This window comes from Coccinella septempunctata, chromosome 1 (assembly GCF_907165205.1).
Source record: "Coccinella septempunctata chromosome 1, icCocSept1.1, whole genome shotgun sequence".
Classification (NCBI taxonomy): domain Eukaryota; kingdom Metazoa; phylum Arthropoda; class Insecta; order Coleoptera; family Coccinellidae; genus Coccinella; species Coccinella septempunctata.
Genome location: NC_058189.1, coordinates 68598977 through 68623951, shown reverse-complemented (window position 1 = coordinate 68623951; position 24975 = coordinate 68598977). Strand labels below are relative to the sequence as shown.

The window sequence follows — 24975 nt, the reverse complement described above, 5'->3', positions numbered from 1 at the left end:
TCTGGTGCCAACTGACACAAAGAACATGCAGACATGTACATGTCTGCCCTTCCTTTTGGGTGGCTATTCTTAGAAGAAGAACTGAATGATTTCTTCATTGAGTCATATATAACCATAGAATAACTCATGTTAAAGCGATTGCCCTCCCGTATATCCAGGATTCTCAGCCAGTCTCTAATACATCTCGACATCTAACAAGCTGCTGTATAATCTCCCAGAAACCTAGTAGAATTCCTGCATAATTGCACCGCATCCGCATATCTCACAGGGGAAGGATCCCAGGCAACCAACCAACCCATAATTAGCATACAGCCTTTTATCTCGCAGGCCAATCAACACCAAGAACGGCCATTATCTCGTCAAAGCGAAGACGTAAGACATCCGCGACTCCCTCGTTAACAATACGGCCCGTTGAAATACGTCGACGTCTTGCCCACACATCATTTAGAGGAATCTTCAACTTAACATATAATGCAACTTACGGAGGTCAGACCTCACCCACCGCCTGACAGCCCGTCGAGAGCGAGGTGGCTGCGAGCGCCGGTAGGAAAAAAAAAGAGATTTTGAAGCGTGTCGACAAGGACGCAGGCGTGGGCGATGCGATAATAAGACCAATACAAACCAAAAAAGAAGTAGTATACACTCAATGGCATGGATGCCAAAAACATCGGAGTGGAGGAATCGAGGGCAACTTTGACAAACACGAGGTGCATCCTGACATCTCAAACCCATGGCAAAAAGAGACCAAATTCTCCAGAAATGTCAATGTGTCATATGTGACAAGTAGCTGTCAGGTTGACAGTTGATGTCAGAATGACAGCTGACATATGGTGTGACATTAGAGATTCCCTGTTTTAGATATAGGCAAGTGTCAGTCACAGACTCTGACTCTGACAACTCTGACAAGTTCGCCTCTTATCCTGTGATTAAAGTCACACTGACAGGTCTTCTGAAGAAGAAGAAGAGAGCTCGATAGCTCTGATCTCTGCGACACTTCCGTCTTGATCATTGTTCGAAATCGCGGTTTAATTTTACGTCGATTCCACGCAAGATCAGAGCTCTCCCACGCTGTTCGTAGTCATTCCTAGGAAATAATCATTGCCGATAATTAATAATCCACCATTGTTCATTTGTGGCTCGTGAATGGTCGGGAGGGTATTAACTGGCAACGCTACTTTTATAAATTACAGCGTTACTTTTGCCAGCATCGGGAGGAGTCAATGACTGCGTTTATGCGTGAGATGTCGGCGCTCAAATTGGAAAAGATTCAGATGGTGAAACCTTAAAAGAGTTTGAGCGATCCATATCTTAATGCAGATAACGTTGAAGAAGTAGTTTCTGTCTCTCACACAACTGTTGTTTACCCCTGACCATCGCTGATTGTAGGTTTCTAATATTTTTTGTCACCTTTATAACAGTAAATAGATACTTGAGGTCAAAAGAAACACTTAGGTATTTCATACACCATTTTTTCCGAATTGCCTCGGTTTAAAAGATACAGGCTGTTGAAAAACCACGAAAAAACGTTATTTTTAGATCTATCTCACAAACGGTTTATCGAATGAAATAAATTTCGGAATATAGTATTTCAATTATTTGAATAATCTTTTTCGGACACAAGATATCACCAACGTCTTCCAATTTCTTCATTATTACAGTCGTAGATTTAGCTAGTTAGCCTGAAGGGAATTTTGTTCATTGTGGCACAGCTGATTACACAGGCCAACAAAATGAAAAAAAAATTTGGTGCCGGAAATCTAACATCTGATTTCAGATGTTTTTAATGTGCTGATTCCAAAAATGCCACCAGATTTTTTCTATCAGCTCTAGTTTCTGAGATACACGTTACAGGTTAAATGGTATATTGACAGTTCAAAACGTAGTTTAAAATGTGTTCTTTTACATAACGGTAACAAATATGGCTCAATTCCTATTGGTCATTCTACTACCATGAAGGAAGAATATGAAACAATAGCATTAGTTTTGAGAAAAATTAAATACGAAGAACATCAGTGGTCAATTTGTGTTGATTTAAAAAGGATTAACTTCCTCCTTGGACAGCAGAGTGGTTATACAAAATATCCTTGTTTTTTGTGCCTTAGGGACAGCAGAGCTAAAAATGAGCACTGGGTTAACAAAAATTTGCCTTCAAGAGATGTCATGATTCAGGGAATACAAAACGTGATCAACGAACCTTTGGTTTCAAGAGAAAAAATCTTACTTCCGCCCTTGCATATCAAGCTAGGCCTAATGAAGCAATTTGTGAAGGCTTTAAATCGAGATGGAAATTGTTTTGGGTATTTGTCACGTAAATTTCCTGGCATTAGCACGGAAAAATTAAAAGCTGGTATATTTGATGGTCCTCAAATAAGGCAACTTGTTAAAGATCCACAATTCACCACATCAATGAACGAGACTGAATCTAACGCTTGGAGTTCATTTGTTCAAGTGGTACAAAATTTTCTTGGCAATCATAAAGCAGAGAATTACGTAGAATTAGTGGAAACTATGCTTTCAAATTTTAATATTCTCGGCTGTAACATGAGTATAAAAATTCACTACCTCCACAGCCACCTAGATCGTTTTCCAGAAAACTTAGGTGATTGTAGTGAAGAACAGGGGGAAAGATTCCATCAGGATATTAAAACTATGGAAGATCGTTATCAAGGACGATGGGATAGCCACATGATGGCGGACTACTGCTGGAGCCTTCAGCGAGACTGCCATAGTAAACTCCATTCTAGAAAATCGTATAAAAGAAAATTTTTATGTGATTAGTGACTAATGTAATTATGTAAATTAAGTTTTTGCAATAAATACTTAAATCCATGTGTCTTTGTTTTTTTATCTGTCAATAGTAATATTATATATTATAACAGTTATAACGTAAATTATATACACAATTTTTTTGAAAAATCTCAAAAACTAGATCTGATAGACAAAATCTGAGAACTTTTTAACATTCTGCATCCAAAAATTACTCAGGAACAGTTAACAAATCGCAGGCACCAAAATGTGTGTTGGCCTGTGTTATGAAAACTTAGAATGGCTATATCTCTTTATCAGGACCGAATCTGAAAAAATGGCATAGGAAAAAAGTGTTTCTTTTGACCTCAAGAATCTACTGTTAAAATATTTATGGATATTGGAAAGCAAACTTAAGTACGAATCTAAGCAAGTTAAGGGAGCTGGGAGAAGTAGAACATATTTGCAACCACAACTAACAAGATTTCTCTGCGGTCCATAAAAAGGAGATGAAAACGTAAACGCAGTCAACGGCAGTACTAGCTCGAGCACTTCCCATACATTCTTTATGCCCGTGGCTCTAAATGGCCTCGGGTTACACCACAACGATGGTGAACAGTAAGTCGCTAAGTTATATCTGCTGGGAGTTTTTATTCCTTCGCAATATAGGTATCGCTTTGATTCGCAAAAATGTGCGTTCACCCCGAGGGAAATAACTCCCCACGACGTTCTGAGCTATTTTACGCGTGCGGGAATGATTCAGGTTTATCGGCATCCAAGATCTTATCACAGACTGCTAGCAGGGTGAACGATTAAGACTGCTGGCTGCACTTAGGGGTCTACCAACTCGCGAAAACTCCGAAAGGATTCACAGAGATTTGGGTGGAAACTGACTCAAGTACGTTGAAAAAAATCAAAACAGACCTCAGGGTCACAATGCAGGAAATAATATGGGTCTAATCTACGAGGATATATTGAAAAATTCTTAGCCTACTAGAGAACCAAACAAAATTTCAATGTCAAAATATTTCATTACTCAACATATTCTCCTCTTAATTGGATACATTTATTACAGCGAACCTGCAACGTCTCTAGACCTTTCAAAAAAAATGTTTCTCCTTTCTTTGCAAACCAGACCTCCACAGCTTTTATTACCTCCTCGTTGGAAGAGAATTTACGATCTTTTAGAACTTTTTTTCAGTTGAGGAGTTGCATGGCAGCATATGATTCGAGTGCAGGGGCGTTGTCCTGCAAAAACAAAACACCATTGGATAGCTTTCTGCGTCTTTTCCCTTTATTTTTTTCCCGTAGAACGATCAGTAATGTCGAATAGTAATCTCCAGTTATTGTTCTACCCTTATCCAAAAAAACAATCATGATTACTCCATGGCAATCCCAAAAAACTGAAGCAAGAACATATCCAGCAGATTTTCGGACACGAAACTTCTTAGGTCTTGGAGAACCAGAGTGTCGCCATTCCATCGATTGTTGCTTTGTTTCTGGATCGTAGAAATGTACCAAATTCTCATCCATAGTAACAATTCGGTTTAAGAAGTCTACATCGTTTTCAAATCGAGTACAGATCGAAAGCGATGCTTCTACCCTTGCACGCTTTTGGTCAACATTTAAACATTTGGGGATCCATTTTCCAGCAATTTTTCTCATGTCCAAATTGACGTGAACTATGTGATGAACGCGTTCGTATGAAATATTCAGTGCTTCAGATATCCGTTTCAGCCCAATTCGACGGTCTGATAAAATCATGTCATGAACTGCATCGATATTTTCGGGGACTGACACAGAAACTGGCCTTACCGATAGGTCATCATCTTCAATGGAAAATTTACCTCTTTTGGAGCTTACAGTTCAATTTTTCACAGTCCCATACGAAGAACATTGATCACCAAGTGTATTAAGCATAAAAAAATCTGCTTACCTCTTAAACCTTTAAAATACAGGTACTTGATGATTGGTCGATACTCCAATTTTTCGATTTTCACAATTTCGGTGGACATCTTCTTTCCTTTAATTCATTGCGTAACTCTGGTTTACTTTTTTGAACTCAAACTTCCCACTGACACTTCTAATGAGTTATTGTTTGTTGCTATGGTAACGCAATATTTTTTTGTGCATGGAACTGGTCTCGGCTAACTAGATATCAATACATCGTAAATCAAGACTTCAGATGGCGCATTTCCTACAGCCAGTTGAACAATTTTCGTATGATCTTTGTTTAAAGCTGGATCGACCAAGGATACAATCGACTGGCCATCCAGGTCCCCTGATCTGAATCCCCCAGACTATTTTCTAAAAGTTGAATACGTATATCGGAAAAATGTGCAACTTACCCTATGCGGCGATTTGAGCAGCCTGTGTATCGCAGCAAGCTGGTTGATCAGCGGCAGATTGACGCTGAAAGTGTGCAGGGGCGGCCTGGCGGGATCCGGAAAATTCGAACTGTACGAAAACGGATCCACGTCGTTCAGATACTGCACTCGGCACGTTAGAGACATCGCGCACAGACCGTCGTTCACGAAAACGGCGTTTTTCACACGTCGATGTCACTGCATGGTCAGTTTTCACTGAGATAGAGATCTGTTAACGAAACGGACAGGCAGATCCTCGTCTAGCCTTGACATACCCGAGGAATTTCGAGTGGTAAATGTTGAGGCGCCGCGCTAGCTGAAAGACAATGGGAAAAAATTATTGGGAGTTGTGTTAGTGATGTGTTGGCCGAACCGGCTAAGGACGGGATCTGTGCCGAATTATGATGATGATCTGGCTGTAATTGCTGGTTCTCGCCAATTCCAGGTATTACCTATTACGTTGCGACACATTCGAACTGCAGATTTGGAGAAGGCTGGTCCATACTCCGTTCACGTTTATAAAAGTAGTCGTTTGGCAGTGGAATAATTTTTTTTTTAACTAGAAAGGGAGTGAGGTTGGTACACTTGAAATCATAGACCGCCGACTGGCGGTAAATTTCTGGTTTCAGTTCTTCAGTTCCGCCTACACAGGTTAAGGTCAAATTTGACAGGTCGATCATTGTTTTTCTGTCATATTCGATGTTAATGTTAAAGGCCATAGAATTTTCATCTTCGACAATTTCTGTCAGATGAATCGATAAAAGAAAAGCGACTATATTTGGGATAAATATATTTTTTTCATTTATGACTAATGAAACCGATGAAAGTAGAGGATTTAAATATGTAAATGAATGAGCTAGGTGAGGAATGCATTTATAATAGTTGATAAGTTTGTTCATGTTCACTCCGACATTGAATTCTGAATGTCTTTATATCATCATCATTTGTTCAGAAAGAGTGAGTCTTCGATTCGTGCGAATATTTTAAGTGTAAATTCTTGGGGTCGAAAGAAACACTTTTTTCCTATACCATTTTTTCCGATTCGGCACTGATAAAAAGATATAGCCACTTTAAGTTTTTATAATGAGCTATGCCCCTCCATAAAAAAATTACCTTCAGAATAACTAGCTAAATCTGTGACACTATATATCTGTGGATCTTTTGAACAGAACTGTATTCACCTAAAGTATAGTCCATTCAAGAATGATTGACATCTCGAGTGGCTATGGAAAATCAAATTTAAGTTGGTAATAATCCCATAGTTGAGATATTGTGTTACGAAATTCAGGTTGGTATTGTGATTAAACATTAATCTATAGACCTATTATATGTGAATATCTATGCACTGACCAACAATAATTTGAATTTTGTATTGCTGTTTATGTTCTCAATTTAATCGCACAGATTGAATACATAATTGTTTCAATTTTGAAAGCGGATTAATATGCTCTGAATTTGATTATTTCTTCTTCTCAAATATAATATTTTTCTAGGTTATATTTACATATTCAAGTTCTGTGATTGAAACTACAGAAAGTATTGAAGATCTTTTGTGATCAGATTTTAAGCTGCGTCTGGACTTTCAATGCCTACTGGGATGTCAATCATTTTTGAATGGACTATACCCAATTTTACCACAGATACTTTTTAATTGTTGAACATTAAATTATTCTAAAGTTTTACTTCACAAAACGGTCAAATATTCATTAGATAAGTCCAACTTAGTTCCAAGAGTTGGGTTCTTTGAATTTTTGGTATTTTCATGGTACGTAATGGTCATAATGAGAGAACTGGAAGTCGTGGGTGATATCCTATGTTAGAAAAAGATTAATCAAATCAATGAAGAATTATATTCCGAAATTTATTTCATTCGATGAAACCGTTGGTGGGATAGAATTATAAATAAAATTTTTTTATGGTTTTTCAACAGCCATATATCTTTTAAACCGGGCCGATTCGGAAAAAATGGTAAAGGAAAAAGTGTTTACTTCTACCTCAAGAATCTACTGTTGAAATATTTGTACTAGTCGAAGACTCACTCTGTATCTTAGCCTTTAGGAGGGACATTCATTATCTTGGCTTTGAATCCTTGTGAAAATTCTTATTATAGTGTAATAAGAACCATACCAGTATGTAATAGATTCTAACAAAATGTTCCTGATGTCAATCAAATGTATCTGATTTCGACAAAATATAACAGATAGTGCTGCCCCTTCACTTATTTATGCTTAGTGTTAAGACAGCTACACTTATTGTTGCTGTGATCTCATTAACTATTGTGGTGAAGCTTTGTGATGGAGTTATTGAACGACCATTTGGGATTATAGTGGAGGAAAGTTGTGTACATGTTTTATCTATGTGTATCTTGATATGAGTTTCTGTAAGACCTTATCAATATAAATTGTATAATTGTCTCCCTATTTCTTTACCCAAAACACCTTTCGTAGGTGTACCAGGAACTGTATTCGAGGGATCACTAACTAACCACACTTCATATGTGTATAAAGTTTGAAAATCAAACTATCCTTCCATACAGAGTCATATACTGCAGATGAATCCACAAATGCCCATAAGACTTGATGAAAATATTGATAAAAAATTACTGAAACACATCCTCACTAGAATCCAACCATATTTAGGTCTACAGATGTACTATCTCTCAATTTCATTCAACCATCCATGTCAGTAACACCTAACAAGAAGATAAAACTGAAAAAATGAAGCTACTTCGATCAATGATCGCCTTAAGAATCCCAATTAACGGAGAGAATCCCAACGCCATAACGCACGCAATTCTGGTCAGCGTAACCGTATAACCGCCTCAAAATTAGAAACCCATCGGGTCGTTTCGTAGGTGTAATATTCCCGATATAGCAGAAAACGAGTCTAGAACCGGCGAGGAACGCACCTGAACAGCTTCAATAAATCCTATTAATAGCTCCAAGTACCTGGAGCACCGGTCCACCTCATGCAATAATAAGACACCGAGAGCGTATGTGGGTTCTTGCATGATTATGAATGAACACGTACAGATGGACGTGCGAAAGCGTACCGCCGTCTATCAGTGACAGCTGGAAGTTTTTGACGTTTCCAGGTTTCGTATATTTAGAGTAGGTACAAGTAGAAAAATGAGTAGTAGATTCGAAAAAATATCATCTGAAAATCTCAATTTTAATGAAAGTTAACTCTACATTGACTGTATAACTTATTTTTTATGTTCTCTCGGGAAGGTTTTGAACGAAACAAGACACATTAAATGGAAGAAAAATTCAGGATTTCACCGAATCTTATGTGAAAGAAGAGAAATGAACAATTTTCAAAATACTGAAATGCTGATAAGTGATTTAATACTTGGTATTTCCACCCATTGCGTTAATTACAGCTTGGCAACGACTGTTCATACTCAAAATCAGTGATCTAGAAATGTTCTGATCTAATACTTCCCAGATTTCTCCGAGTTGGATTCCTAAGTCATTAAGAGTAGCTGGATGATTTTCTGAACTTCTCAGCCTTCTATTGAGGTTGTCCCAAACCTGCTCAATCGTATTGAGATCTGGACTTCTTGCTGGCCATTCCATTCGAGAGACTTCAACCTCTTCAAGGTACTCCTGAACGATGCGCGTACGATGGGGTCTGGCATTATCGTCCATAAAAATGAAATTTTCACCAATGTATGGGGCAAATGGCACTACATGCTCTTCGAGAATGTTCCTTATATACTTATCAGCATTCATAGCCCCCTTATCAACGACCACTAGGTCTGTGCGAGCAGTCAAAGATATTCCACCCCATACCATAATCGATCCTCCCCCGAAACCGGTAGTATTCAGGAAATTGCACTGAGCATATCTTTCACGTGGACGTCTGTATACAAGGGAACGTCGATCACAATGGTGGAGGCAGAATCTAGACTCATCTGTGAAGAGAACTCTTTCCCAATCGGCCTCTTCCCAATGGATATGCTCTCTCGCAAAATCCAAACGCGCCCTTCGATGAGCTGGGGTAAGAGCTGGGCCTCTTGCCGCGACACGAGGCCTTAAATCATATTCTCTCATGGATTTCTTATTGTCTGAGTGCTAATTTGCACCTCATGAGTTTGCTCAAGCTGAATTTGAAGGAGGCGAGCGGTTGCAAACCGTTGTCTCAACGAAGAAACTCTCAAGTAACGTTCTTGAATGGCAGTTGTTACCCGTGGTCTACCCTGTCCTGGTCTTCGGACATTCATACCTGTCTCCCTGAATCGCTGCAACATTCTGGACACACTTGTATGGGAAACTCCAAACCTTTCTGCAATTCTTGTGTATGTCCACCCTTCTTCTCGCAAAACTACCGCTTGGGCACATTCCTCTTGGGTCAAATTGCGTGTTTCGCGTTGCATAGCGATCGAGTGTAGAAAATCAAACGAGAGAAAAACTATTGATCACTAGAATTGATCGAGAACAACTGATTTTAGAATGCAGCCAATACATTCAAAATCTGATAATATCATCTTTTTTTATTCCTGCTGGGAAAAAACATCTGTATTAATGAAAACCGTTGAAAGTGGATAACATATGCATGCATAATTCCGATAAGAATAATCATCATTGAGAACACCTTCAGTTGTAGAATACATTTGGGATTTCCATAATGTGCGTTAATTTTTTTGCGCAGTGTATTTTGAACCATTCGTGCGTTGCTCAAAACTTAAGGAGTGAAATTTCAGATGGATCATAAGTTTTCACCTGTGTTCGCTTTCAATCGCTCAGTGACAATATTGACCATATTATTCATATCGATATAACATATCTCACCAATTCTCTAAACAAATTTCTCATTTTCACTCGATTAGTACCGGATGAATACCATTATTCGCATCGGATTTCATCTCCCATTCACGAAAATTCTACATAGAGGAAGCCATAAAACACGATAGTTTTGGCAGCTGCGATAGCACAGAATTACCATCCTCATTTGAATTTTATGACTCCGAATGAATTGATTCGGGCGTTTTGGATCATTACGCATTCAAATCCGATTCTTTTCTATCAGGATGAACGATAATTCATGAACGCTGGTCGATTTTATTGCACACCTCGCTGAATTTTCGCATAATGATTGGACAAATTGGATGTCCCTCTTGGATTTCTATGTAAATCATGTGAAATACATGTGATGATTTGAGGAAAAACATGTCAAACTTTACGGAGCAAGTTTGCCTACTCCACTATTGAGAATTCTCGAAAGATGGGTACTGTCTTGACCCAGCGTTGAATTCTCCCAATAAAAGGTTAGTTTAGATGTTTCCCAAGCATTTTCGAACAGATTTCTCCAAATAAAATGAATTAATAGTCTGGCAAAGTCGGTATAGGAAATATGTATATTATAGAATTAGGATAGCAGTACAGTACTCAATAGAAGGTTTAATTGATGAAAACTTTTTCTTTCAAGTGAAATTGACATTCACTGAAAAAAAATATCTGTGTTTCATGAAATATATGAATTTTAAAGATTTGAGTATGCTATTTTTTTTCTTAATGTACAAATTACCAGTGTGCTTTCTGTACAGTTTCCAATTTATATGCGATAAAACAACATAAATTATATTTTAAAGCATCAGTATACAGGGTGTTTTCAAAGGTGAGGCTTTTTTTGACAGAAGGTAAAACTCATCGAAATAAGTGGTTCAATCAAAAATTATCTATATAAAATATCCAAGATGGCTGGATAATGAATGGTTCAGTACTGAGTTCATCGGATTAGATGCATCAGGTCACCTCTGGGAGAATCATAATTGTTGTATCGTGCAATTTAAGGTGAAAAAAAATGTATAGAATCGAGGCAGTTTCTTGAAAGTGCTTATGTTAATTATGTTGGAAAAGTGCTATGATGTTTCCACATTTCATCCCATTTTTACGACGATTGTTGGAATGTTCGAACAAGAAGATTGTGATGCCCATTGTGAAAAAATTCGTGAATAATTTAGACGAATTTTATTGGTGAGATTTTGAAGTATTATTCTATTTTTTGCACTTGTGTCCTAAGTCTCTTTTGTCAGTTGGTATCGACCTGAGCCATCTCATAAAATCGTGTAAGTTACTAAAAAATAACGAGAACAATTCGGCAATCCTAAGTTTCCATTTTCATTACCACGTAAATATCGAACGAACCAATATCCTAAACGAAACCACATGGTCGAATCAGGAGATAAGTTTTTCCCACTGCTTTGCGATAATTCAGCTAACAAACAGTCTAGGGTCGTATAAGGATCTATTTCAGTAATCATTTCCAACTTTGTCATTTTGAAAGTTTTGTATAGGTGATTTTTGGTGAAACGCTTCATTTTGACCAGTTTTACCTGCTGTTGAAAAAAAGCCTCACCTTCAAATACACCCTGTATAGTGAGGGTCATCAGCTCCATTCATAAATCATAATAACCAAGAAATTGATGAAATTCCCAAGAAATCACTGAATTCAACAAGTAGATAATACATGTCTAGAATTTTTCATTGAATGAAGTAAGTAGGTACATTAAAAAATGATGGCTTGATCTTCATGATCACATACATAAAGGAGAACACTTTTGTTACATGAAAAGAGCAAAAAGTGTCAAGTTCAGATTTTCAACTGATCAAGAAGATTCTGTTTCTAATAACGGACAAATACATTTGGAGTCAATTCTTGTAACAAGGTTTGTTTCCAGTTTCTTCGGAAAATGTACTCTGAAATGAATATATGTATTGAAAGAACCATCGATGATTTGCAAACATCGATGTATAGTTTACACATCCCTTCCTATCATACGAATACCCCTCTATGGCCTTATCAGAGCGAAGTTGGTGCTGCAAACAGTGCAGCCCCCCAATCGTACGAACAGTATTCTAATGCTGGCATTCTCCTTTCTCATCGAAATCTATCAACGCAAACATGGATGGACCATTCGCCTCATTTTTCTCACGATCAACACGATTTTTCTTTATGTAAGAAAACCGACGATTGTAACTCCTCAACGATTTATTGCGCTTATCGCATCTTCCATCTGCGACGGGACAATGAACAATAATAACAATCGACATCTTTATAAACAACGTTGTCGCCCGTATGTACCGGTCGAGAGACCAAACTCCGCTCATCGACTGCGCACCTAACCTTGAATCCGAATTATGAACCATAGATTAGGGTTATTGGTTTCGCGTCCCTCGGGCGTCTAGATCATGCCGAACGCAGCGCGGTTCTTTTCGTTAATCGATCGGTATCTTCCATTATTGTTATTATACATAGTTGGGCGAATTTAAAAACGCGCTAATAGCCCGATTGTAATGAGGCAGCGGCCTGTCGCAACTGCGAACGCTGCAAACGAAGGTAATGGCCATGAGGCGAAGAAGAAAAAAGTCTGTGGCGTGGGAGACCGGCCGTCGGCAAGGCCCACGAGATTGCTGGATAGCTGGACCATAGAATGTGATATAAGATCTCAAAAATGAAATTCTGTCATTTTTGACAGGTGACAAGTGACGAGGAGATCCCGGCGGGACAGGATCAAAGTCTAATGAAATAACTACTTCAGCAAATATATTTTTTTCTACAATTGGAAAGACTATACTACACAATTCTCACTACAAAGCATTTCACTGTCACAACGTATGGAAGTTTCAGTGCTTTTCGATTGATTATTATAATAGCGAGACATGTATAGATAGTGTTTCTCAGTACTCGTTAAAAATATGGTCCTCTTGAAAGAATGATCCAAAATGTTATACCTAATGACCTCATTCATGTTTCAAGGTGAGCTGATGAGCTCTTTAATTATCTTTTAACGGCAATCAAAAAAGATTCGACATGACGTCGATTCGTCTGGTCGTATATTTTTCAACGCCACTTCTGGTATACACACAGCGAAACCTGCATGTCGTTCCATGTCATCCTTTCTCTCCTCTCGCGAAGACCACACAATTCACTAAAGTGTGATACAACGTCTATCACACATTTTACTGGTTAACGGGCCAATTAAGAGGCCGCCTAGCGTGTGTCCTCTGGACCCCACACAATGATCGTAAGATTTCGTCAAGTGAATACCTTTCAGTCATCTTCTCCGCAATTCACTGATCTAAGGGTCCATGAAATGTTATTTACGGACAATGCGACGAAATTGATGCAAAGCAACGATAGACACGAGCAGGAGGCACGCATAATCTGGATGTTTTATGGCAGAGACGAGACTAGAGAATGAAGCGGAAAATTTGGGAGAGTCTGAGGCAAAGTTGTACAGCTTAAGTTCGAACCCAGATCAACTTTGACAATTCAGTCAACTTTCGACAAGTTGCACTAGGTTCAATGTTGATCTCGGCTCGAATTCGAACTCTACAGGGTGTCCCAAATCCAAAATTCGATGTCCAGTGAGGGAATATCTCGGAAACTAGAAGAGCTAGAGCAAAACCGATGGCACGTTTCTGAGCTTTTTTCAGGGAAACAGAATAGTAAAAACCGTAGCCTCCTACCATCCTTGGTGTTCGAGTTATTAGCAAAAATTGATATTTTGACGATTTCGAAAAGTTCTCATAACTTTTTTGTCTTTGAAGTTACAGATCTGAATTTTGAACCTTCTTAGGCACTTTAATACGTAGAATTTACTGACAAAAGCTGTTTTCAATTCAGAAATAACAAATTCAATAAAAATTTGCAATTAAAAAACGAAAGTTCGCCTATTGAAAAAATATTTTAGCTCGTCAGTGTATTCCATAAAGTTTTTTGAATTTCTTTCTCGTTTTTTCAATTTTCTACTGAATAACCACTGGTATATCTATGGGAGATGATTCCCCAACATAAGGGTTCTGTAGCGTCCCTCGAACAACTGAAGAACATAAGAATCATCACTTGAAAGACTGGACCTGGTCGAAAGACCCTCCCAGTGAAAAGCAAGATTTGGCTATTATTGATTTACTACTGAAGGCATTTCTAACGACGAGGGTGATCCTCCACCAAGATCAGCAGAAGGTTTTTGATGCGGAGATGATATTCCTCCCAGTGCAATTGAAGGACAAGTTGTGTACCTATAATTATTTATTTTTTTCTCCATTCATCATTAAGTCTTCGTATAAGTTTTGATGAAAGCTTTATTATTCACTTTTTTCCTCGTGTTCTGCTCTGTTTCTTTGTTTCAGATATTATTTCGAAATGGAAAGAGGATAAAGAAATTTTTATATCAATGGAAAAGAAGCCCTTCAGTATTAAAAGCTTATTCTGTAAACAAATTTGTCATCACTACACTACTCACGGGGAGACAGGGTTTTTTTACTGAGGTTTTTCCCTAAGCTCTTGTATCATACTCCAAATTGTATGTTACCGCGTTACACTAACCTCTGCTAAAACTCCTACATATGCTATATTGTTTGATATCCAAAAATGTATTGCTTTCAGATCTGTAACTTCGAAAACAAAAAGTTATGAGAACTTTTCGAAATCGTCAAAATCTCAGTTTTTGCTGATAACTCAAAAACGAAGAATCGTAGAGAAATAAAAAAATATTCATCAGAAATATAATCTTAACTATTCTAACGCTATTGAATACATTGACAGAACAAAACGTGAAGGATCGCTGAAACATGGCTCATCTAAACCTGGAAGACATAAACCTATTCCTCTATGTCTCCCAGCCTCTCAAAATATATACAGGATGAGTCTTTGACTCGTACAAATATTTCAACAGTACATTCTTGAGGTCAAAAGGAACACTTTTTTCTTCCACCATTTTTTCCGAATCGACTCGGTTTAAAAGATACAGGCTGTTGAGAAACCATAAAAAATTGTATTTTCAGTTCTCAAAAACGGTTTTATCGAATGAAATGAATTTCGGAATATACTTCTTCATTTATTTGATGAATCTTTTTCGAACATAGGATATCACCCAGGGCTTCCAGTTTTTTCTCATTATGACCATTACGTACCATAAAAATATCAAAAATTCAAATAACCCAACTCTTCAAACTAAGTTGGACGCTATCTAATGAATATTTAAACGATTCGTAAAATAAAAATATTCTTCATAATTTCTTGTATAATGCGCCGTTTTCGAGTAATTTGATGTTCAAATATTAATATAAGTGTCTGTAAAATTTGAGAAGCTGGGTACTTCTTGGTCATTCCGTAAGCAACATCGAACAAATATGAAACAAAAAGAAGATAAAAGGACAAGACCGTCCTTCGAATTATTCAAATACTAGAATGCGATAAGCGCCAGCAAAATTGGCCACTCCGTAGACCGTGAAGAAAAAAATCGAAAGGCCAGGCTATACGGAATGGGTAATTTGCTCGTATCGTTGAGTTTGCATTCGATGGAATACATAAATTATTAATGGCCTGTTATCTAGTTCTGTATTCCGCGAGAATTCATTCAGTGTAAGACACTGTACAAGGAAAAAGTATGGATGGAATGATACCTGTCTTATGTGCTGGTCGCTTGATATATTTCTCAGTCAGGAATTCCAGTTTCACTTTTATTCCCAGCACCGAAGAATTCGTAATGGATATTCATTATAATGAGAAACAAGGCGTCGAATATTTAATTTAATACACGAAAATATTAGAACAAAAAAACGGACGTGAGTCTTTGACTCGTACAAATATTTTAACAGTAGATTCTTGAAGTCAAAAGAGACATTTTTTTTCCTTACCATTTTTTCCGAATCTATTCGGTTTAAAAGATACAGGCTGTTGAAAAATAATGAAAAAAGTTCTATCTCACAAACGGTTTCATCGAATGAAATGAATTTCGGAATATAGTTTTTCATTTATTTCATGAATCTTTTTCGAACACAAGATATCATCCACGTCTTTCAGTTTTCTCATTATGACTATTACGTACCATAAAAATACCAAAAATTCAAAGAACCCAACACTTGGTTGAACTAAGTTGGACGATATTCAATGAATATTTGAACGTTTTGTAAAATAAAAGTATTCCTGATATTTTCTCATATAATGCGCCGTTTTTGATTAATTTGATGTTCAAAAATTAAAAAGTATCTGTGAAATTTGAAAAATTGGGTACTTTGGCTGAATAAAACTCTAAAAGATCCACAGATGTGTAGTGTCACAGAATTAGTTAGGTATTCTGAAGTTAATTTGGTTTTTCCAAGGGTGGTACAGCTCATTATGATAACTTAAAATGGCTATACGTATCTCTTTATCAGGGCCGAATCGAAAAAAATGGTAAGGCGAAAAAGAAAGTGTTTCTTTTGACTACAAGAATCTAAAGAATCTACTGTAAAAATATTTGTAGGTGTCCAATTACTTTTGGATCAATTTCATAGAAGATACCCCAATTAATTTCAAAAACGAATAAAAGGATAGTCTTCACATCATACAATATTTCAGGAATTTTCCTGATGCAAAAGATTAAAACAATCAACTGAAAGGTAATAAAGAAGTTTATAAATTTGAATGTAGTAGTAGCACTTTTCTACACTCGATATGATTTACACCAGTGTAGAGGAAGTGTAGTTTATCTACACATAGTCAAAAGGAGATGTAGATAAACTACAACTCCTCTACACTGATTTAAATTCAATCAGCAAATGAATACTGAAATCGAGTGTAGAAACGTGCTACACTTTTTATGCAGGACCTTGTGTACAGGATAACCCAGGCTTGAACCGTCAAATGTTCAGGATCTGTTGATCAGGAAAAACAAAGATTTTTTTATTCTCATGAACTTGTGTCATAACTTTCTTCGTTTTCGAGATATATGTTGTCGATATTTCAGAAAAAAAAATAGATTTTAATAAAGAAGTATTATAAATACTTCGGCTGCTTTGGATTGAACTTGACATGCTCATTTGGGGTAATAAGGGACTTCTTTCAATACTTTACGAATTAAATTATTCATCCTAGTGGCGCACCTCAATGAAACCCAATTGACATCAGGACAAATCATTGTCTCCTCAGTATTTTTCGTATCTCGCTTCGTTTTTGGGATAGCTGACAAACAATTCCTCGAAACAAACCGTATTTTCTCAGGATTCGATAATCATATGAAATTCACTACTTGGAACTGAGTGGCAAAGAGCTGAACATCTGGGAATCAATGGAAACTTTTAAAAGCAGTAATAACCCGGCACTAAAACTGCTAAATAAACAGACGACCCTATGTAATACCCCACTTCTCAAACCATAAAAACCACCAGCCAAAAGTAGATACAAAATTCTCATCCTCCATAAAAGAGGCAGGTAACTGAAATTGACGGATCTTAGCAGGCACTGGGAAGAATTCACGATATTCATCTAGCATGCAACAAACTAAATTTCCTGTGTGTGATTCCTAAAATTCAGTCACAGAGTAAATAACTCTTCATCCAAAAGCTTAATTTTAGGTGTGATAATGTTATAAAAAGAAAAGGTTCGAATATCAATCCATTTCCGAATGAAACAACCTGTACATGAGATCCGTCCGCGATACAGCGGGCAGATCTGACACCATCTCTCGTAAATGTCAAAACGAGCAAGCGACTTTCTCCCGAAAATGTAAATTTTCGAGATTTAGTGGACTCCCGACTGTACTGATGTCGCTGTTTTCGAATCTCCGATATTTTCTCTCTGCCACGGTCCGTACGAATTTATGATTTCGTCCGTGACATGAAGATTGACCCACGAACAGTTCACCCACGCCGATGGCGGTTCCTGCAGACCAGAGAACAGACTGAGAGATATGTTCCGAAGACTGTTTTTGGATTTCTTAGACATATGTTGTCTTACTTTGTCACACAAGCAAGGGATACGGAAAAAAAATTGAAATTTACCTATACTTCATTCTTCATTCACATTTATTTTAGCAGCCGGTTGGCCATGAAATAATTTTCTCAAGTTTTTGTAACTAGAACGGAGTAACAGAACATGAAATGTCGTTAATGTCATAACGCCGTTGCCACAACTAATATCAATTTTTATTACGAAAATGCCGAAAGTGATTGAAAAAAGAGACAGGGTTTCAGGAAGTGCTATTTAAAATTCAGGTCCGCTCATTCAAATAGTTATACCCTGATATTCTAAAATCTACAATACGTCAGACGGTAGCGAACATATTCAATGTAAGAGAATTTATATAATGTTTTATCTGAATCTGAACGACTTATATTTCAGCTGAATATTTCCACAATCAGAAAGATTGTGAATGAAGAGGATGACAAAGAATTTCCTTCCATTGGAAGACCCAAAAAAGTGGTGGCATTTGAGAATTTTATATTTGAGTGAATTAAGGCGAAAGGTTCACTACAGGATTTTCGATAAATGTCATCGTAGAATAAGTTCCCGAAAATTGATTTTTCTATTTTTCATTTACTCGTCTTATAAATTGTAAATGTCTTAAGGTACCAAGAAACACCTAATTATTATCATTATATCAATGTATTAAGATGAACAGCCACAAATACGAGCCAGTTGTCCTGTTAATTGTTTATTCATGTGAAACTTTTGTTCAAAGGTGAAGTTCATCTTGACTTGAAACTTCCTTCAATTCCTTTTACTTATGTTGATGCAAGATGATTTTTGTTGGAGGATTTAACATTCTTGTAATAGTTGTAATTATCTGTTAATTCCTTCGGGAGATACCCATTCCCAACCACTGCATCATATGCATTTCATCTTCGTGTTAATATTTTTGAAATCTACAACTGATGTAACGTATTCAAACTTTAGCCAAAGAAGATAACGAACATTAACTCACCTCATGCTAGTATCCATATTATGATATTATACTGATCTCTTGTATTTTCCATGCAAATAACTGGATTTGGTATGCCTTCAATCAGTTTATATAAACTTCAATTATGTTCGTCACGTATTTTCCGAAGAGATTCGACATTGTGATAAAATACGTAATAACACCAACTTTTATGGGCAACATAGCGTTGACTTAAAACCCAAAAAGGTTTTGACAAGCGTCATAACCCCACATTTTCGTACTATACAGAGTGAAATGTGTCAAATTTCCATGGCCAACCGAGTGCTAAAATAAAAGTGAATGGAGTATATATTATTTCTTGACAACATTTACATTTACACCTCGTATAAAGGATGTTACGAGTAGAGCACAAAATTGCTAGCCATTTCGCTGTCATAATGTCACAATGATTGTAGTAGTTGTAGTGGGGTTATTCACAAAGATTTCTTTCGGTACTAACGTCACTATCATCACAAAGACTCGTTGAATAATATAGGTACTATTTCATCATTTTAATTATAGGTATATTTGAAATGAGAGTATTTATTCCAGTCAACGAATCTGTTGTAAGAGCCTTGAAAGTGACTAGTTCCACTGTACCATCACGAATTATTCAAATTATTTCTTACAGCTGCAGACGAGTCTAGTTTTCAGAATATGGGGAGTCTGAGAGAGTTAAACCCCTGTTCACTCTGAAGCCACTTAAGTTGTATCTGTAAATGGTAGCCACTCATTTTTGTGTGAAGATATCATGCCCAAATAGGTAACGATGGATAATAGTAGAGTGATGGTGACATTAACATTTTGAGTATTGCAATTCTTTATTTAGGAATCGAAAATTGGCTCATGTCTCTCTAACTCATGGGAGAGTTGAACTGGGGGCGAGAGAGACTTGACCATGAGTTTGTTCATCGGGAAAAAAATTGAAAGAAAACAATTTCCAATGACCACGATTTTCCATGTCAAGGTTTTCATCATCAGAGGGTATCAGCGTATAAAATACATATTTTCTATTTCAGAGTCACTCTCCCTTATTGCGGAGATGTTTTTTACTTTTTTAAACTTTTGTATATTTTTTATATTCATTTCTGTTATTCGATTTCTTTTTTTTGAAACAAGCTATTATCTCAGCTCAGTGTGGAAAACTTGGAACACTGATTATGTCTTCTGACCATAGCATGGGTCAAGTCTCCCGCACTCCCTTATGTTTGTAGAACAATATCAATAAATGAAATGAATAAAACTAAATAACACCACGCACCTATTAAACTTTTCAGATAGTGTAACAAACAAAATTCATACAATTTCTTAATTCCTAACAATGAAAAGACGTTCAACCCTCTCACTTCCGAACTGTTCTGATGGCGGCCAAAATGGAGTCGCCACTAGTTGTGACTTGTTACGAGTATGTCGCAAGCTATTTACGATACCGGTAGCGCGAAATTTGAATTGAAATATTTGAGGTGGTTCAAGTCTCCTACCTGAGATCTGGGGTAGGATCGGTATAAATTTCCAAGTTAAGTCAATAATTATAGTAGCCACTGACTAGTGACTAGTTCACATTTTACTTACACTAAAACGGTTGAACGACGACCAATATTAACAGCTGATCAACTACTGTTCGCATAGTGAATGACATTGAGCATTGAAATCTTATACACCCACTCGATGTTTGTGTGTATTAAACCGAATAATGGCCACTGGTTCAGGCCATTGTTCTAAGCGAATAACTACATAAATCGAAATTCAATGCTATATACATAGAACCGTTGAAGTGAATGGGTTAAGATGTTTTCCAACTGGCTCTGCGAGTAGATGGCGAAGTTGTGGAGGTCATGTTAGCTAAAAATGGGTTTTTGAATGGTCTTCTAATCAACTGAAACTCATGTGTTAGTTAGTGGCTGTGCACAATTCACTAACTCGTTTTTTCTGGGTGAGGAAATTCTTTCTTTCTCATCGAAAAGTTTTCGAAAAAATTCGTCAATTTCCTTAAACACCCTGTATCTAGAAAACTAATCGTTTGCGGTCACTTGTTTATGGGACTTTTTTTTCTTGGAATTTCCTCTTTTCGTTTGTACCTCAGATTTGGAACACTCTGTATACGTCCATTCAATGATTCTCTGTTGCTTCTTCTTAAATACAAGGTGAATCTTTGACTTGTACAAATATATTAAGAGTAGATTCTTTACGTCAAAAGAAACACTTTTTTTCGATTCAGCCCTGATAAAAAGATAGACCCTTTTTAAGTTTTCGTAATGAGCTGTGCCACCCATAGAATAACTATAGCTTAATCTGTGATACTACACATCTGTGGATCTTTGAAAAAGAGTTGTGTTCAGCCAAGGTAGCAAATTTTTCAAATTGAACAGATATTTTTATTTTTGAAGATCGAATTACTCGAAAACGGGGCATTATACGAGAAAATATGAAGAATACTTTTATTTCACAAAACATACAAAGATTCATTACATAGCGCCCCACTTAGTTTCAAGAGTTTGGTTCTTTGAGTTTTTGGTGTTTTTATGGTACGTAATGATCATAATGAGAAAACTGGAAGACGTGGGTGATATCTTGTGTTCGAAAAAGATTCATCAAATAGATGAAAAACTATATTCCGAAATTCAGTTCATTCCATAAAACCGTTTGTGAGATAGAAATCATAATAACATTTTTTTATGATTTTTCAACAGCCTGTATCTTTTAAACCGCGCCGATTCGGAAAAATTGATAAAGGAAAAAAGTGTTTCTTTTGACCTCAAGAATCCAATGTTGAAAGATTTGTACGAGTCAAAGACTATCCCTAGGATACGCCGAAAAAGATTTTCTTTCCGTATGACAGATTGAAATCTCAACTTATTACATATAACTCTTCACGATTATCCTTTGCAACATGGAATAGACTGAAACAATACTCATATACCAGCTTATATCGTTTCGGAGAACTCCCAACTACGCCAGTTCAGACCGAACAAAATTACGGATCTTAATGAATAAAGCTCGGCGTCATTTCCCGAATTTTTTCGTGGTCGAACAATCGCCGAAGCGTTTCGTTACTCGTTTGTCGAGTTCTCGTTCTTTTCGGAATCCAGTCAGGCCGACGATAATTCACGTAGCTCTCTTTAGCGGCCAACAAAAGAATATCCTGATGGCAATTAGAGAAGAGGATGCTCGGCGGTTGTGCACTTTACCAGTCGGCGGGTATGAGTACCTATATCGCGAAATTTGGAACGGAGTTGAATTCGCGCTGTTTGAGCAACGATAAGATTGTTTAACGTGTGAGATTGTAGGAAGTTCTCACGGAAATCTGGGAAGGTTAGGCGAGGTTACTCACACTGGAAAATCGGGAGAATCATCCAGTATAATTTGATCGATTGCGAGTAACACTACGACGAGTAGACCGCTATTTTAACGTTAAAATCACGGTTTTATCCGTTTTGTACACAAAAAAGGTTCGCTGAACTGGGATTGTCAAGGTTAATAAAACACGGTGTATAAGGAATCGTGTAGTTTATTCCTTTTTCGAAACTGCGAAGGGGGTTATGGATTTACTTTTGTGTACTACTCATTTTCTTTGTAGATTGTAGCTTTTAAAGGAACTGAAACATATTCTTGATAGATTCAGATACCTCTTATAGATTTCTCAGACTTGAAGTCCCCAAAGCGATTTTCAATGTATTTATGTCACTTAGTATAGTGGTTACTTCGTTCACAATTACTCGCTACTTCATTTTAATGTTAGGGGCCGGCCTTGACATTCATGGCCCTCTTCGAATCGAAATCCTCAGTCCCAGAATAAAAAAAAAACGATATCCGGAACAGTAAATTGCGCAGTCCAAAGAACCGTATTATTAAAATATAGCGGGCATTTCACCAAACAGACGACAGCGATAAATCAGAATTTATATTGCCATGTGGGCAGATTACGTTTACGAATTGTAAATCATCCACCCCGAAGTCGAACACGTTGAATACGGTGCCGTAAAGTTTTTCCTTCCTCCATCGGAGGAATGTACAAATAACAGTCATATAGTGAGCACAAAGACAGATTGAATTGGAGGCGAAAGCGAAACTGTGATTTATGTCGTGGTAATTTTGGTTCGTTATTTTGAAAACGGCGTTGAATTTATATATGGGTTTATTTTATAATTAATCGTTCTCAATCTTTCAAAAGACGGTAGGGGTAATTTGAGACGCAGCGGTTTTGACCGAGACGTTTCAAGACAGTAGAAACGTACTTGCGAAGAGATTTGGGTGATATTATCTTTATTATTGATGGTTAAACATTCTCTATTGAAATGTGAAATAATAAGCAATACTGCTGAAGAATGAAGATTCTTCTGTAGTTGGGGAGCCCAAAAACGATCATTGTACATACTCGTGCGTGTCAGTTTAAGGATATACATATGTGGTTGATAATATGTTGAAAATATATATTTTCTTAATCTGACGAAAATATGTGGGAGGGCGGCAAACTTCCAAAAAAAAGTCACATGTACATTCTCGAGGGCGGTGGCTTTTTTTTAATTTGAAGCTATTGATTCAAGAATAACGGAAAAAATATAATCTGACACTTTCATCTATGGGAGATGATTCCCCAATATAAGGGTCCTGTAGCGTTCCTCGAACAACTGAAGAAAAGAAGAATCATCACTTGGAAGACTGGACCTGGTCGAAAGGCCCTCCCAGTCAAAAGCAAGATTTGGCTATTATTAATTTGAGTACTGAAGGCATTTCTAACGACGAGGGTGTTCCTCCACCAAGATCAGCAGAAAATGTTTGACGCAGAGATGATATTCCTCCCAATGCAATTGAAAAACAAGTTATTTACCTATGATTATTTATTTTTTTCTTCAGTCATCATGAAGTCTTGAAATAAGTTTGGATGAAGGATTTATTATTCTTTTTTTTTCTCGTTTTCTGCTCTGTTTCTTTGTTTCAGATATTATTTCGAAATGGAAAGAGGATGAAGAAATTTTTTATATCAATGGAAAGGAAGCCCTTCAGTATTTAAAGCTTATTCTGTAAACAAATTTGTCATCACTACACTCCTCACGGGGAGACAGGGTTTTTTTACTGAGGTTTTTCCCTAAGCTCTTGTATCATACTCTAAATTATATGGTACCCCGTTACACTAACCTTTGCTAAAACTCATACATATGCTAAATTGTTTGATAACTAAAAATGTATTGCTGACATTCAAAAGAATATATATATATATCAAGCCGAAACAATAACAATTTAACATAAAGGTCACAAAAATCAGTTTTTTTGAATTATCTCCTCTCCCGGCCTTCAAATTGTTTTTGCATCCATTATAAAAATTGTAGAGCATAACATTTTCTACAAATTTTATTCGAAGCAATTTCCTCTACGTTTGAACGTTTCTGAGATATATGGCGATGAATGTACATTAGGCTGGGTTGACCTTGGCCTTTCGCATGTGTGACTAAGCTCCTCGCCCTTATCAACCTCTAGCTCGAAAACGGTTGAGAGTATGAAAAATTGCTTCAGACGAAAGCTGTATACAATTTTATTATCTACAACTTTCATAATGAATACAGAAACGATTAGAGGTACAGGAAGGGAAATATTTTTTTTTGAATGCCTTATTGTTATCATCTTCAAACTGTCAGATTAAGAAAACCCCCCTGATTATTGTCAGATTAATGGGTCAACACGTCTGTATGAAAATCTGACACGCTCGAGTATGTACAAGTAACATTTTTTTCTGCATTTTCAAAGGAACGCTGGCTGTGACCTTGCGTCACGTCCGAATTGTCAGTCTCTTGAAGAGTACCTAGCTCCCATTGGGACCAATTAACATATCCTCTAAAAATGTTACTCGCTCGAAAATTTTTTTCCCATTTTCAACTCTTTTCAACCATACCACGAAAACTGTCAGATTAACATGAATTTATTATTAGGGACACTTTTGGCATATAAAGGGTGAATATTTGAGAACCTGCAGACGCTTTCCCCACCACTAAAAGTAAATACATCATAGAACCTTTTTTTTTCACAACCTAATTTTCAGAATCCACTAGGTCTACACGACGCTCGAGTAAATCCTGATTTAACATCATCGGCTCCCCAACTACTGATGGTGGAGTCTGCAGGCTTAAATTTTGAAATCGAGATTTAATATCCTCTAGCTCATTCATTCGGCATTCTGTG

General features: G+C 36.9%; 1 protein-coding gene across 1 annotated transcript in view; it reads right to left on the bottom strand.

Annotated features, from left to right (window-relative positions):
- Nucleotides 1-24975, bottom strand: part of LOC123308331 (FH1/FH2 domain-containing protein 3) — a 132470-nt gene that overhangs the window by 101544 nt on the left and 5951 nt on the right. Inside the window, exon 2 of the mRNA XM_044890946.1 lies at nt 5094-5427. Coding sequence (XP_044746881.1) covers nt 5094-5258 — 165 coding nt within the window. The 5' untranslated portion in view covers nt 5259-5427. The remainder of the gene's footprint in view (nt 1-5093; nt 5428-24975) is intronic.